Source organism: Botrytis sinoallii, assembly GCF_014898435.1.
Source record: "Botrytis sinoallii strain Bc 23 chromosome Unknown BSIN_016, whole genome shotgun sequence".
NCBI classification, from domain to species: domain Eukaryota; kingdom Fungi; phylum Ascomycota; class Leotiomycetes; order Helotiales; family Sclerotiniaceae; genus Botrytis; species Botrytis sinoallii.
In genome coordinates, this window is record NW_024066043.1 from 1,053,999 (window position 1) to 1,069,200 (window position 15,202).

Genomic DNA, 15,202 nt, shown 5'->3' on the forward strand with positions numbered 1-15,202 from the left:
GATATATAACAAGGTCGAATTCGAAAGTGTAGATCGAAGAGTGAGTGATGGGGGTAGATATGTATTACTTACTTTGCGAGTGAATGAACTTACGGATTTACCGAAGAATAAGATTATATGATAATTTGATGAAGTTGAGTTGATGTTGTTGTTGTTGTTGTTGTTGTTGTTGTTGTTGTAGATGAACGACAGTGAATATCCACGAAGGAATATATGTAATGAGAGGCAATGATGGTCTTTTTGTTTCAAGTAAGAATGAAGACGAAGATGAAGATGAAATTGGGAAGGAACGGAAATTGGATGGAAGATGGGTTGAATGCTCTTCTTATTGTCATGGAAAGTCTGGGTAAATAATTGATTATTATTATTACTACAAATTGCTAACGGATACTACAGCAGGCAGACAGGCGGGGCAGGGTCATGTTTATTTGATGATCAACAGGGGAATCGATAGGTAAACAAGGATCATAAAGGATAATAATGCTTATTGCTCATTTCATTTTCCTCGACTTTTCCACGCTAAGCTCTTGTTCTGCCGTAACATACCCGTATTGGCTTAGCTTACTTTAATTGAGTTCTTTCGACATGGTTATATGCATGAGGTCGATGGTAGTGAAATTGAAAAAATACGGGGAAAAATTGGTTCAGGGGGCTAATGATCCAATTGAACCAATCATCAATTGAGATTCTTTTCCTTCTTTTCTTCACTTTACTTCACTTTACTTTACCTTCACCTACTTTTACCCTTCACTTGATTATTACCCTTCACTTCGTACTTCACTCTACACAATAAAGAAAGAGCTTACCAAGACTCCAAGACTCCAATCCAAGTCCATACATACTACATATTCCACTATGCATGAGGAGACATTCAAAAGATTGACATAACGACCAACTCTCCCATCCAATTAGCCCATCATTTTCTGATATATCGCATTCCTCCACATTCCCAAGGAAATTTGTTGTAGTTAATAAGGTTGTAGGAAAATGTAAGATCGTGGCGTTTTTGTCGTTCTTTTTCCGTCTCCCAAGGAAATCCAGCTCCGAAAAAGGAGTAATTCATAAATACCTTTCCATGTCCATATCCATATCCATATCCATATCCATATCCATATCCATATCCATATCCATATCCAAAAATAACGTCAACACTTGGTAAATTCTTAGCAATCAATTCGGACTTCTATCTCGATTCTCGTCTCGTCTCCATTCATTGACAAGTCGCCTAGATCGAAAGGGGTGTCCCTCTTATTATATTCCGTAGATACCGGTAGATGCACTCTCGAGGCCCTCAATAATGATTCGATACTCGGAACCAAAAACCTTCCAAAGTCTAAAATATTACAGAAGTTTCAACTAATTATTAACCTCGCGGCCCAGACTAAAACCTTCTGCTTCTGATTGGTGCCATCGTAGATGTACCAAAACGGTTACGGTGAAAATTCCACAGCTTACCTAGGTACCTACCTATCGTATGTCGCGCAGAGGTTCGACATGGAAATAAGATTTGATATAAAGTTTGAGCGCTTTCCAAAAGGTTCCATGCGGTAATTTTTAGCTACCTATCATGATTCATTATTAAGGTTGCTTTCGTTCCTGTCTAGCAATAACTAAAGCCATAGCGGGAGTCCGGCGTATCACAAAGAGGCTTGATTATTTATTGAATATGCTTCGTTGCTCCAAGAAATTTGACAACAACATTCTTGAAAATCACCGACTAGACTCACCCAAAACCAAAATTGTTCTTGCGGAGTCTCGTCTTTCTCAAACATAGATCCATCAAACTCCGCAATAATTGCATCATCAAAAAGTTCAACACAGATCTTTGAGGGGTCCTTCTCATAGTCATACACACTACTGTAACACATCCTCCGCACTGTGTCTTGCATTTGCAATATCTACGAATGTCCATCAATGTTTCGGAAGAACGACTAGTTCTGCATCAGTGGCGAATACGAGGTCTTGGAGCTTGAGCAATTATGCCAACTCACGTGATCACGTCACAGAGCTGTTCCAGGGTTGACCTTATTTGTTGTTGGGCTGGCTATATTTGTTCGTCGAAATTCCCATATTCGGATAGGTGAGTAGACAGAGAAACGGGTGTATCGAAGAGAAAGCTTAAATCAAGGTATTCAAGAAGCGTTCGCTCTTACGAGATATCACGAATGAAAGAAAATGAATACGCCAAAGATGAAGTTCCTTTTCCGCGTTAACATCTCAATTGGTGTTTCCAGTGAAATATCAGTACTGGGATACATCATACCAGTGGAAAACCAGCTGTCTGGTATTTGCCAACATATTTTGGCATGTAAGATGGTTGGGTACGGACAGCATTTTCATCTTGGCAAGGAAGATGGAAGCATTTATTACTTTCAGGCTGGATTATGAATATTCAATGCTAGTTGAAAAATCCATTTGAACCGTCTGTCTCGCCAAAGTGCATGAAGGTAGGTAATCAAAAGACATCGAGCTGAAGTGAACAGGTACAGGAGTATATGTTCCTCCAGCATTCAGAGCAAAAGAACACTCATCGGGGAGAACAATCATGCATCCACCAAACATTTAAAGCACAACCAACTTTGGTGTATCTTAACAAAGAATGCTTGTTGCGCAGCTACACTACCGCGCTTGTATTAAGCATAGAGGCTTGATGTACAAAAACGTATCTCTAATAGACATGAGCATCAACTTTTTGAGTATCGTTGCAAAACACTTGTTGCGTTTATCTCTGAGGTACCTTTTAGTATGTATACATACCCCACGACTTGTGGAAAAATCACATCTGACAACTACATGTGTGTGAATGAGTGATTCAAGGTAGTTTTGGGCTGAATTATGGAACATATGAGCAAATGATCAAGTGTCGATTTTATTGCCCAGGTGCTTTATGATTTGTAAAAAGATTCTCAAACCTTGAGAGACCACTTAACATTTGAATCTGAATTCCTAAATCGGAGCGTTAGATAGTTCATAACGCTTAGGAATTGTTCCAGTGTGGTATTTCATTGCGTAGAAGTTGTTCGTGTTCAAATACAGAAGGAAGGAAGGAAGGAAGCGCCTACCTCTTAGTTACACAACCTTATTTTCTTTTCATCTTCATTCATTCTGATGCATTAATCGAAACCCACGCAAAATACCAAATCGCGTTCTATTTGTTTGCTTCTCACCAAAATTCTGTACTCAACATTGACATCTCACAATATGGATGCCGAAATGGAGGATATCCATAATATCATTGTAAGTGTTGCTAACGTGAAATACACAAAATTGTTGTTACTCAATACATATTGCTTAGGATCTGAGCTTCCATAAAGGATCGGAATGTTATGAAATGGGAGAGGAAGAATTGGAGGAAGGAGAGTTGATTGAAGGGCGACCACAAATCCCCAGCTTCAAAGCATTCAAGCTAGCTACATTCGAAGCCAAGGATAAAGCAGATCGTCTTGCCAAAATAGAAATATGGGAGGAGAGTATGAAGAGGCGAAAAGCGCGGAAGCAGTGTGTGAGAAGCGTGGAAGGAGCGGCATGTACACGAAATGTTCAAGCAGAATTACCTCTTGTACCTTCCACACCTTCACCGTTGACCCAGGACTCAATTTATAATAATCGGCAAGAATCTATGGCTTCTGAAACAAGTGGTTGGACAGAAGAAGAAAGGGAGCAGGCTATTCACAATGGTATATACGGAGATGCGTACGGGGGTATATATGGCGATGTTTATTGGGATACGAATGTGGACATACATGAAGAGAATCTCGTTTCAGAAAATTTCTCGCGTACAAGACGAAAGAAATCAAATCGAAGTAAACGAAGGAAGAAGGCAGCAGAACTTCAAGCGTCGCTGCAAATCCATGGATTACTTCCAGTTCCTCTTCCTCCGCAGCCTTTGCAGGAGCAAACCGATCGAACGGTTTCGCAGCGTGATGGCGCAGCTCTTCGTCTCAAGTCAAATAACAACCAGCAGGAAGTAGGAGAGCAGGAAGGGAGTAGGGAAATGACTATGGAACGAACCAATCCTGGGGTGTTTACTCTGCAGCGAGAGCGTCTGGAAGAAATAGCTAATCTACGTGAGAGAATAATGGCACGCAAAACTTTGCTGCAAGCACAGGGTCTTCTTCCTGTGTCCCCTTCTCGGCAAAATGTGAAAGAGAACTCCATTCGAACTCTCCCAGATGGTAACCCCGAAGCTGATATCTTCAACCCTCATAACATCCAGGAAAAGAAAAATGGGCAGAAAATTTTCGAGACTATGGAAATCGAGAATACTGGGTTTGGAGCCAGCCCGCAGAAGACGGATTAAGTCAGCACATCACCAAGAGCCCAATAACATATCAAGTCAGGCTGCGAGAGCAGAGGGATAAGATAAGAGCACAGACACAACAAAGTGCATTGGATCGACAGAAATCATATGGAATGGTAGCTTCCCCTGCTCATCGTACGCAAAACAATCCCACGATTATTTGTAGAAGTCATGAAAGCGGTGTTGCAACCCCACTTCAGCAGGAGAAAAATACTGCAGTGGAGAGAGCGCGAGAACCGAGCACTTCAATACCAGCTGAAATCAGAGTGTTATTACAGAGGGGAAAGGAACGAAGACAAAGATTATCAGCACTAGATAACATGAGTTGGTGGAAAAGAGGAAAGAAGAACAGGAGCAAGAGCTTCTGGTATCGGAACGCATCAGATCATCAATAGCGAGTACTAGTTGAGGAGTGTGCCTGCCAAGATTTGCGCTGTGTTGGAGAAGAGAAGTTTAGAGATAGTGAAAAAACTAGCTGCACTTCCAGATCAAGGTTCATCATTACGGACACAATCTTACTCCTCAAGAGCCGTGCAGGACAATTCTTCTGTAATTGGTAATGGAAGCCGAGAAGTGTCACAACTTGAGCGTGAGCAAGGACATCGCGCTACGGAAGGGGCGGGAGACGGGGGAACTCCTTCCAGCCCTGAAAGATGATGGATTTCTACCAGAGAACTTGGACATGGAAATCAATACTGTTATTGAATATAGAGACAAAGGGGACATTACAAAAACGGTTTCAATACCTCAAAATATTACAGACATGTCAGATGATGCGAGGTGGCACGGCACAAAAATTGGAGAAGTAATGCAGGAGACTCCACTAAGATCTGGCGCCATGGTTGAGGATACATCAAAAGATATCTGGCCTAGATCCATTCCCGAAGTGCTGTCACAGCTTTTTTTTCCTGTCAGAAGAAGTCGAAAAAATCATAAAAATGGAGAATGAATGGTTCGGGTGGCTAGGAATGGATACTGATATTGATACAGACATTGAAGATTCCATCAATGCAATGACCTCCTCACCCAATAGCACTATCGAGTACCCATCAGAGACAGAAGATACCAGGGTCAATTCCGATATCTTATCAGAACTTTTCAATATATCAGAAAATATTGAAGATATGATAAACATGGAAAATGTGTGGTTAGGCTGACTGGGAATGGATATCGATGTTGAAGATTTCGCGGACGGATTTGCTAGGTGCTAACACCAATATCAACGATTTCTAAATATGCATATCGATTGGAATTCAATGGTAGAGCTTCTCTCTATCTGTGGGTCTTGTAAAGATATTCTGTACAGGTCTTGGAGCATCGAAGGGAAGGAGATTGATGGTGGTATGTAAATCTAGATCTAAAGAAGAGGCGATTTGCCTTTTCTGTGGAATGGAATGTAAGAAGTTTGTTCATTTGCTAGAATGTTGTTGTGATATATGTGTCAAAGTGGATTGCTTTATTTACAGGCATCACTTGGATGTATAGTACCAAACTTACATATTAACAAGCTCCGAATCTTCAAGGTTCTCACACTACCTACCTCCAGGACGTAGCTCACTCATATGATATAAAGCAAACATAGATACTGAAAGCACATCATTTTAATCTTTTTTATTAGTGTTTTTTTCTTTTTCTATTTTTCTGTTTTTATCTCATACCGCAAAGTTCCTTTCTAAGCAAATCGTAGCAATTACTAAAATAACCTAAGTCATAACAGCCAGCAGTACTGCATGCACGTATTGTAGAAATCCCCAAGTCTGTATATCCATATCCATAGTCATTATCCCATAAGTGTATCCCATAAGCGTATCTTCACCCCGGAAGTGCGCAAGAGTGTAAGTCAAGTAACGAAGTAAGCAAATATTCCCATAAAGTATCCCCCAACGCATCCCATCATATCTCCGATCGAGATCTCTCGTGGAATTCTGGATGTGATGAACGACGGGTTCTTGTAATCTGTAGTCTGTAGTCTGTAGTGTTGGTACTGGTAGTGTGTTCCCGTGTCTTGATTGTATGTATCCGTTCAATTTGAGTGAGAGAGAGAAAACGATGAATGCAAAATCAAATTCGACCACAGATGTAACTCCTTCAAAGCCGGTCTTCCTATCTCCATGTCAAATTAGAAACCTAAGCCAATGTAAAAACTAAACCAAAGAAGACAAAACGGAAAAAATTAAAGCAAAGAGAAACAATGAGAGGAAAACCTCGAGAGAGAAATCAAAAGAATGTGAGTGATTGATTGATAGTGAACAATTACATCCAAACATCTTTTGTTTGTATATCTTTTGTAAACATGTGTATGCATAAGTAGCATAGGATGAGTGGTAGTCGTGCGCCGTTACCGATTCCCAATTCGCCGAACAATTGCTTGTGCTGTAGTATCTTGAAATGAAAGGTGCTTGATCCATTGCTAAAGTAACAATGGAAGTAAGCGGATGAAGAAATGCTGAGAAGAGCTCAAAGTTTGAGAGAAGAAAATGTAGGGATGGGACCCCAGCCATCATTATCATCATCATCATCAGCTTCCTTCTTGTTCTTGTTATTGCCATTACCATCAGTATTACCATTTCCTCTCGTACCGGATTTGGACCTTGGGTGTAGGAGTAGATGCCATAACCACCTCCGCTGAAATCTAAGGGATTACATTTAAACACCAGCGCCACCACTGTAGCCGCCTATGTCTGGAAGGACAGTTTCGGTATCTGTAGGGCTTGGCCAGAATTGTTGCCGGTGGTCTTGGTATTGGTACCCCGAGAGTCATCTTCGGTGGCTTGGGCTCCCCATGATTGATAGCCGTTACTAGTAGCACTATAGGAATGATCTGCATTGGCATCCCAAGATTGATCATTGGTATAAGTATTGCCACCATATGACTGCTCCGCATCATAGTTGGTAGTCTCTGCCCAAGAACTTTCTCTAGATGGCTTAGGAGTAGCCGAGTACTCAGGCTTCTCTTGAAAAGATACTCGGCGTCGAAGCTTGACACGATCAAGCACAGCAGCCTTAGAACGAGCTGTTCGGAGAGTGAGATCAGTAGCATCATCAACGATGGTAGCATTGTCATCTTTGCCTGCAACGTCCTCGAGTGCGATTGTTAGCGTTAAGACGATTTGTTTCGTTGGGAACCACTGCTGCGTTGCCGTACTCAACATAGGCTGTATAGCTTCCAATTTGATCCCTGTATTTCTGGGAAGTGGAACGGACAGCATGGCTATTTTCGTCGACTTTGGAATTTGAAAATTCAGCACGTTCATGAGGACGACGGCTAGGTTCAATAACCGGCTTCTTTTTGAGAATTGCTTTTATGCTTGGTACGGCGAGAGTCGATTCAACTTCATTCCCACTGTCTGTGGTGTCACGAATAGAAACTGGTTGAGGGATCATGGATAAACGTGTAGAATCCGAAGCACTAAGTTCATACAAGCCTGCTGATGTTGAGGTTGTTGTGAAAGAATCGGATTGGGTGACCATTGAGCCGGAAGATTGAGAATCAGATGATCGAGAATGAACACGTGATTTTCGATTCTGTTCCAAGCGTTGATCAAGCTGATCGATTGTCGATGCATCCATCCATGCCTGATTTTTTCGAGGAGTGCTCTGATGTTGAGGAACTTTAGGTAAATTACTCTGAGAAGTTGAACGATCTCTACTTCTGGGCGCATATCTAGGGTCCCAATCACCGTTCAGAGTGGTGGGTCTGGTGCTCGAGGAGGTGTCTGGGTGCCATCCATAAAGCTTCCATAATTTTTGAATGAGCTACGTTGACGACGACGAGGTCCTGGGTTTGGCAAATTCTGATGAGCCATTTCATCTAGATAAAATTAGGTCAAGTTGATTTCAGATGTCATAAGAGAGATAACCTGGTACTTACAAGCTCTATTAAACTCTTCGCTAGAATCTGAAGAACGACGAATGGTTGAAGTATGATACATATCTGAAGAAGCACGCCGAATACTCGGTACGAAACTCCTCAGAGAGCTTAAGCTTGAACTTGTTCGGCTTGTAGTAGTCCACTTATACTGCGTCTCATTGCCATGCTGATCAACTTCAGAAGTAATATATGTTTCTCGAGTCCTGATGGGGGTACGTGGAGGACTGTGACGTCTAGCTTGTGGTCTTCTTAGATCATGCCTAAATTCAGTTCGAGATCTGGGTAGTTCATGCTCGGTCCTCGACCACAATGAAGTCTTCGTCAGAGGAGCGCGGGCGATGGCGAGGCAGGTGTCTTGGCCCATTTCGTGATTCAGGGTGTTCGTGTTCTGTTTCAACCACGATAATATCTTCATCGGAGCGACGACGAGGAACATACTCATGTACTTGCTCATGGATATCATGATCATAAGCACGCTCAGGGTATGCACGCTCAGAACGTCTGTGCTGAGCATCATCTTTCGTACGTAAATTTGGAAGAGAATCTTTTGAGAAACGAACAGATCTTGGCAGAGATTCGTATGGAGCAGCAGAGTGAAGTGGCTCAACGTACCTGTATGATTTATGGAGATCTTGTCGAGAGGCGGCTTGAGAAGTAGCGTTTGCTTTCCTCGTCTGCTGGTTAAAGTGGACTGACTTTTCTCGAATATCATCGACGATTGATGGTGGACTGACTGATAAGGATCGATTTGTAATATTAATTCTCACTTTTGGCTCTCCTCTAGCAGTAGAGTCTTCCTCAAAGGGATCCCTTTCACGAGTAAGAGTGTAGCTTCTGATGCTGACTGTCTTGTGTTTTTCTCACTTTTTCGAGCTGGGTCTTTGGGTGCGGGTTTGTGTTCGCGTGTAACTTCCTCCTCAACGATGATTTCATGCCGATGGTCGTTAGAGTGGGCATTGCCTCTTCTCTCATCATCTCGGCTCAGAAATTCAATAGAGCGAACTCGAGATATGGGTTTGCGTCTGTAATTCTTCTGAAAGATATTAGTGAGGGAACCTCTAAGATTAATGAGGAATCAAACTGACCTTTGAGCTTCTCACCTTTGTTCTTCTTCTTCCTCTTCCTCTATATCCATGAATATTTGAACGACTGTCATCACTGTCATCGCTACTTGATCCACTAGTAGAGGTAGCGCTTCTACGACACCTGCGACAAAACCCAGGAGTGGGAGTCTCGCCAGCCTTGATTGGATTATCAAGATGATATTTAGAAGAACGATCTCTTTGGCAGCTGACACAAATATGCTTGGTGATAACGGTCGTTGTAGTTGTCTTTATCTCTGTGTGATCATCATTATCTCCGTCTCTTTTTGACTTTGACTTCGCTCTCTTAAGAAAATCAGATTCAACTTTTCGAAGTTCTTCAAAATTTGGTGGCTTTGATGCTTTTGGTGGAAACGCCCATCGCATGGGTTGTTGTGCAGGTACAGGTGCAGGTGCAGCAGGAAATCCAGGAAATCCAGGAAGAGGGTAGAAAGGAGGAAATCCGGAGGTTGTTTGAGGAAAGAAATTTGGATTCGGAAAAGGCTGTTGAGGGATGGTTGGCGCATAAGGAATTGGTGGTGGTGCAAAAGCGGGAAAGTGTTGTGGTGGGTGCGCTGTCGAATAAGGAGGTCGTTGGGATAGGAAACGCGCCAGTCTCTTCTTCTTCTTCTTCAAGGCTTCTACAGAAGCTTTTCTCTTTGGTTCATGAATTCCAAAAGCTTGACCTAGCAAACTGAAATTCTTCTTTGCACGATTTGTAGGAACCCTTCTTGCATCACCATGCGGCCATTATTTTTCTTGAAATAATAGGGGTATCCGTCTCTTACAATCTCCTCGGTAGTATCAGAGCCATCATCGCTCCGAGAGCCAGCTCGCAACCTGATATCAATGATTAGAACAGAGAACGTTGAGAAAGAACCTCAGTCGAATTGCTTAGCTCGAATGAAGGAGAAAAGACTTACATAGTAAGCATTTTGGCAACCGAATTAGGGGATTGTTATTTGTTCACCAGCCGAGGACTGTCCTAGGATTGTTGTCTGGGGATTTTATGTTGTCTTGTTACTGCTCCGACACAAAGTAAACGAATGGAAATCCAGTAAAAACGTCGGAAAGTAGATGAAAGAAGTGAAGTAAAATGATAGCACAAAATCACCAGATTCTTGCCTACCATTAAGCAATTAATATTAAAATTTGAATACAAAGCCGACTCAATGAAAGAAGTAAAAGAGAATCCGAAGTGCAATTTTGTCTTAAAAAAGTTGGTTGTATAGGTGTGCAAAAGAAGATGGGAGAAACCAGATATTCAATCTATGTTATGATGGTTTTCTCGGGCTCTCCCTATTCGGCTATCGTCAACATCACTGGCATTGACCAACCTTAAGCCTCATCGATGAATAGATACACAAACAGAGATAATTCAAAAGGTATGATTCACTGTTATCGACCCATAATCATGAATAGGTGGCAGGCAATGCTTCCTCGGGTTCTTATCGGTTATTGAAGAATCCCATTTCGACCTTTGAAGTTAAGGTGAAGGAGCTCTCTTATCCAAAGGTTGAACAACGTGGGATGGAAAAGTGAAGGGAAACAATGCTTCGAGCTGTATTATGGGAAAGAGCAGGTGTTTTGTTCCAGCTAACACTAATTAGTAATAACTGCCTAGGTAGGTAGGTGGTATGTTATAATGGAGTGAATCATTGCTGCAAGTAAAACCATGATGTTGAAAGAATCTCTCAGCTTTGCACTAAAAGTTCTATTTGAAGGCTATGAAGGAAAGGAACTGAATGTCAAATGGATCTCATACCTGTCACATCAATACCTGAAGTCAATTGAACCTAACGCAGGGCCATATTTACGAGTACATTTTGTTTTCTATACATAACATTGGACTCGCGCTATTTTTCAATGCGCCCAACCCAGGATAAGGAAATATGATACAAAGCAAAGTTCATCTCTTTATTCAACTCTCAAAACTTTTGGCCCTCTCTTCTTTATTGTCTTCTTCTTCTTGTTTCCTCTATCGAAAGATGCTGCCGATGCATGGTCTCGGCCAACATTGTCAAGGTCTTTCACCTTGTAGATTCGGATGATCCAATTCTCACTAGTGAATGCTTCTTCAACCGTGTTAAGAACTGGTCCAACTTCTGGCATCTTTACGCCACGAACTCTATCTTGGGCCTGTCCAGGTGGAAAGAGGGAGTTGTAGTTGTAGTATGACATTTTGTACCTGTTGAATGATTAGCAAATTTTCAAAAGTGATATGATCAGCGTTACTTACATCAAGCTGTCTTTCATGGTTTGAGTGGCACCGTCATCAACTCTGTATTCTCCACGCTCAGTGAAAAAGTCACGTTCCTTAACCTCATCTGGCCAGATTCCTTCGGCAATTCTAACCATCCACAAGAACTTGTTGATATCATCTCCAGAGTATCCAAGGAGACCACCGAAGACAACAAGAACATAATCGACTTCATGTTGGCGCATTATAGGGTAGCTGACCTCCTCACGAGAGCTCATTGCCTTTCCAACAGTCGCGATGTGGGTGTTGTTCCAGGTATTGTTGTCGACGAGTGTTGGTCTGTCAGCCATACCACCAATCTGATAACCATAATCCCACCAGGACATGATCTTCGCATCTTCCTTGGTGTTTTGTCGTAACCATTGATAAGCCTCTCTGTAATCATCGATGATATGCTGACTACCGTCCGGCATTCTACTAGCGAGCACGACAGATGGAGAAGAGTAGGCATTTGATGTGACCCAAGTACAGTGGAGAACAAAGATCAAGAGATATGTTGTCATGGCGCCAACAACGGAAATCTTGGAGAAGCTGGCATAGATACCGACCAGAGGTTGACGCATGGAGCGGAGTTCCTCTTGTTTAGCGGCCTTCTTTGTGGTGCCATTGCTAGCACCATCAGTTACAGTAGCGGTTGTGGTTGGTTCTTCAGGCGACTTGATGGTCAAGTAAGTGTCCAAGATATTGGACAATGCCAAAGCGGCAGCCACACAGACGATTGGGGTCAAAGTAAGCATTAATCTAACCATGACACCAGAGAAGTAACTGGCAAGAATTGCGTATACAACAACGAAAACTTGCTCATCGGCAAGCTTCAAGAAGCAAAGGTAAACACCAGCTGGGAAGAGCCAGATGAGAAGGTTAAGATCGAAGAAATAAGCTGGCCATGCGGTTGGCTGATGCTCAGAGACAGAGGCAATGATAGGGATGTGAATCTTGGCGTATCCAGTATCCCACAAAGAGTAGAAACGACCAGTCCAAGGAGCAATAACACCAGAGACGGTCAAGAGTACTAAGCCACCAAAGGAGATGGTGAAAACGGCAAGGACAAACCCTCTAAGGAGAGTAGCGAATTGCTTGCTTGGTACACCCGAGCGGACAAATTCGACGAATCCAACCAATTGAAGAAGGCCGAAAACACCTGAACAGATTAGCACATAGACATTTCAAAACAAGGCGATTGAACGTACCGAGAGCAGACATATGCTCACTACTGCGAATTGGCAAAAATCCTACAAATGGAATTTGCATGCTTGCCAACGTGCCTAGTGCGTACCAAGTACAGTAACTAACATAGACTCTTGGACTGAATCTTCCCATGCAGACTAATACAAAGACGTGAAGAGGGATCAAATTCGTAATGAAAACATATCCACCCCAGGCTGATACCATGTATCCATAGAACAAGGCGCAAAGAGCACCCCAAAATGCAGATCCGAGCTTGATGGCTTTGATCCAGAGGTAGAACGTGAAGACGAGTAGGAAGATTGCAATGGCTTCGTTATCGTAGCTGCCTGCAACTGATCGCGAAATGTAACCTGGAGCAATTCCCATGAAAATAGCTGCGAGAAGACCGGCGGAAGGGGATGTGGACATCTCATTGGTGAAGAGGTAGGTTGCGAAGGCAGTCAGACCAGAGAAACCAGGTGCAAGAAGCACACAAATGTTTCGAATATCGACTGGTATAGTAAGAGCTCGAAGGGCATGGTAAATGACACCACTGGTGACCATGAGACCTGGGTATAAAGTTCCTCCCGTAACTCGACCAAGTGGATGCCATGTTCGGTCGTCAAACCAATCCCAGAAATCGTAGAACCCATTCGAGACCAAGTATTTCGTAGCTCTGAAATTGAACCAAGGATCAACTAAAGGTAAGTTAGTTTCCGGGCATTCATTGAGGGTAGATCTGGAGCAAAGAGAGCTCCGTCCATTGAGGGTCCGTTGGGTACTAACATTCGTGAATTATACTCTCGAATCCTAAACATAATTATATTAGCATTTATTCCACAGCTTGAGCATTGGCAGAAAGCACGACGAAACTGTTATGCCCTTCAATGCCATGAAGAATGCAAATGCTCGGAGTATTATGTGTGAAGCTCGAGGTACTTACGAATCACAGAAAACAGTCGACTGGCAATTGCAGCGCCAGCAATTAAGCAAAGAATAACAATTCTTAATACCCCACGAGAATTCTTTCCCGTACTCCCTTGGAAGAACGGTTCCTGAGTTTTTGCAACCATGTTGATGGCAGCTATGGTGAAAAGGAAAGTTTGTCGCTGGTTGAAAGATTCTCTGGAATTAACACATATCTGTTCGCAATGCCGCACTTTCAGAGCTCCGCGTCAGTTCACAGGGATTAATAAGTTCAGTGACCCGCCGCAACTAGTTTGAATATCACGTGAATAGATCAACACATCAATGGATCATTCCCTATTTGTGATGTGTACCAAATGTAGGATGCTTATCTCAACATCTCAAGAAGTTTTACTATGTGAATAATGATGTTTTGGAGCGCAAACTAATTTTGTATGGCTCCGGTTTGAAGGGAAGAATGTATTCCTTGCTGTATTCTCTGATCCCGTCATTGTCAAGCGAAGCAGTGCGAAGGATTTATGCTCTGTAGAAAAAAATGAGGTGTAATTATTTCTCTACAATTTTCTTGTAGATAAAGCGGTTGTATATGTTCCTGGCTGGTTTGGCCTGTCGATGAGAAAAATGATTACCTCAGTATACTCATTCCATGTGAACAAAAGGAAGTATTGGAAGTCTTTCATGATCCAAATTCGGAACATTCGACGTGTACTTCCTTCTTCTGTGGTCCTCGTAGGTGAAAATTGGGTCTCCAACAACAGAAGCTCCCAGCTGTATTGGTCGTCTATAGTACAATGTACAAGAAGTATCACCTAAGTGATGTCTAAAGGCTTTTGTGTGTTTGCTCAAACCCTAGAAACCCTCTCCAAACATCGCCGGAGCCCATACCAACTACCACGAATGGTCTCATTCAGCGATGCCCCTCTATCATTACCCATAATTAAAACCCCCATCCCACGAATGCCCCTAGTTCTCTGCTGCTAGAACCTTCAAGTATGCCTCGAGATCGAAATTCTTGTCCATAGGATCCCGTATAACTGTTTTTGAATGTCAGTAATGCTTCATCCAAGAAATTCGGCTCGAAGTCTCGAAATGGACTCAAAAATCCTCATTCGGTTGCAGATTTGAGCAGGTGTAAATGTGGTAGAGATTGAAATCTATTAAAACTTCACGTACTGTCACCACCTCCGGTTTTCTGGCTCGCAGGCAAGTTCTTCTTTGCGTACTCTGCTCTCGCTTGCTCAATTAACTTTTGCTTGTGCTCGAATTCCCTGCTTGCTGCTGCTGCTTTGGCTGCAGAAGATAGGCTCATTTGGTGGTAGAATCCGTAGAATACACCCGCACCAAGGGCTGACCACCGCAGAACCTATAGAAAAATCTACATTAGCACTGTCTTTTACCAATAGACCTGCGAAGAATAGATTCCAACTTGGAATGAAGTCTCCGGGTTAAGGATTGCGCGAAGTCTTAAGACGTACGTTTACCCCAGTTGAAGCCATCGGGAATAGTTGTAAGAATATGCCGGGGATGATATGGTGAGAAGAGTAGTGGCTTAAGAAATACCAATTGAACTCGGTATCACAACGAAAGGCAGGTAG

General features: G+C 42.6%; 4 protein-coding genes across 4 annotated transcripts; 1 reads left to right on the forward strand and 3 right to left on the reverse strand.

The window, feature by feature from the left end:
• Nucleotides 1-3,201: 3,201 nt before the first annotated feature.
• EAF02_008669 (uncharacterized protein) lies at nucleotides 3,202-4,695 on the forward strand (the record flags this gene model as incomplete). The annotated part of the gene is made up of 3 exons (XM_038904717.1): nucleotides 3,202-3,237; nucleotides 3,296-4,269; nucleotides 4,341-4,695. The coding sequence occupies 3 exons, from the start codon at nucleotides 3,202-3,204 to the stop codon at nucleotides 4,693-4,695; spliced, it is 1,365 nt and encodes a 454-aa protein (XP_038755774.1).
• A 2,280-nt stretch (nucleotides 4,696-6,975) lies between these two features.
• On the reverse strand, nucleotides 6,976-10,187 carry EAF02_008670 (uncharacterized protein; the record flags this gene model as incomplete). Its single annotated transcript, XM_038904718.1, has 8 exons — nucleotides 6,976-7,455; nucleotides 7,505-8,016; nucleotides 8,061-8,111; nucleotides 8,172-8,559; nucleotides 8,618-8,964; nucleotides 9,036-9,204; nucleotides 9,257-9,980; nucleotides 10,177-10,187. 8 exons carry the CDS (start codon nucleotides 10,185-10,187, stop codon nucleotides 6,976-6,978), a joined length of 2,682 nt encoding a protein of 893 aa, XP_038755775.1.
• A 983-nt stretch (nucleotides 10,188-11,170) lies between these two features.
• EAF02_008671 (uncharacterized protein) lies at nucleotides 11,171-13,753 on the reverse strand (the record flags this gene model as incomplete). Its single annotated transcript, XM_038904719.1, has 5 exons — nucleotides 11,171-11,441; nucleotides 11,493-12,654; nucleotides 12,704-13,378; nucleotides 13,467-13,490; nucleotides 13,624-13,753. 5 exons carry the CDS (start codon nucleotides 13,751-13,753, stop codon nucleotides 11,171-11,173), a joined length of 2,262 nt encoding a protein of 753 aa, XP_038755776.1.
• Nucleotides 13,754-14,313: 560 nt separating this feature from the next.
• EAF02_008672 (uncharacterized protein) lies at nucleotides 14,314-15,103 on the reverse strand (the record flags this gene model as incomplete). Its single annotated transcript, XM_038904720.1, has 3 exons — nucleotides 14,314-14,641; nucleotides 14,781-14,970; nucleotides 15,083-15,103. 3 exons carry the CDS (start codon nucleotides 15,101-15,103, stop codon nucleotides 14,571-14,573), a joined length of 282 nt encoding a protein of 93 aa, XP_038755777.1. The 3' UTR covers nucleotides 14,314-14,570.
• Nucleotides 15,104-15,202: the final 99 nt, after the last annotated feature.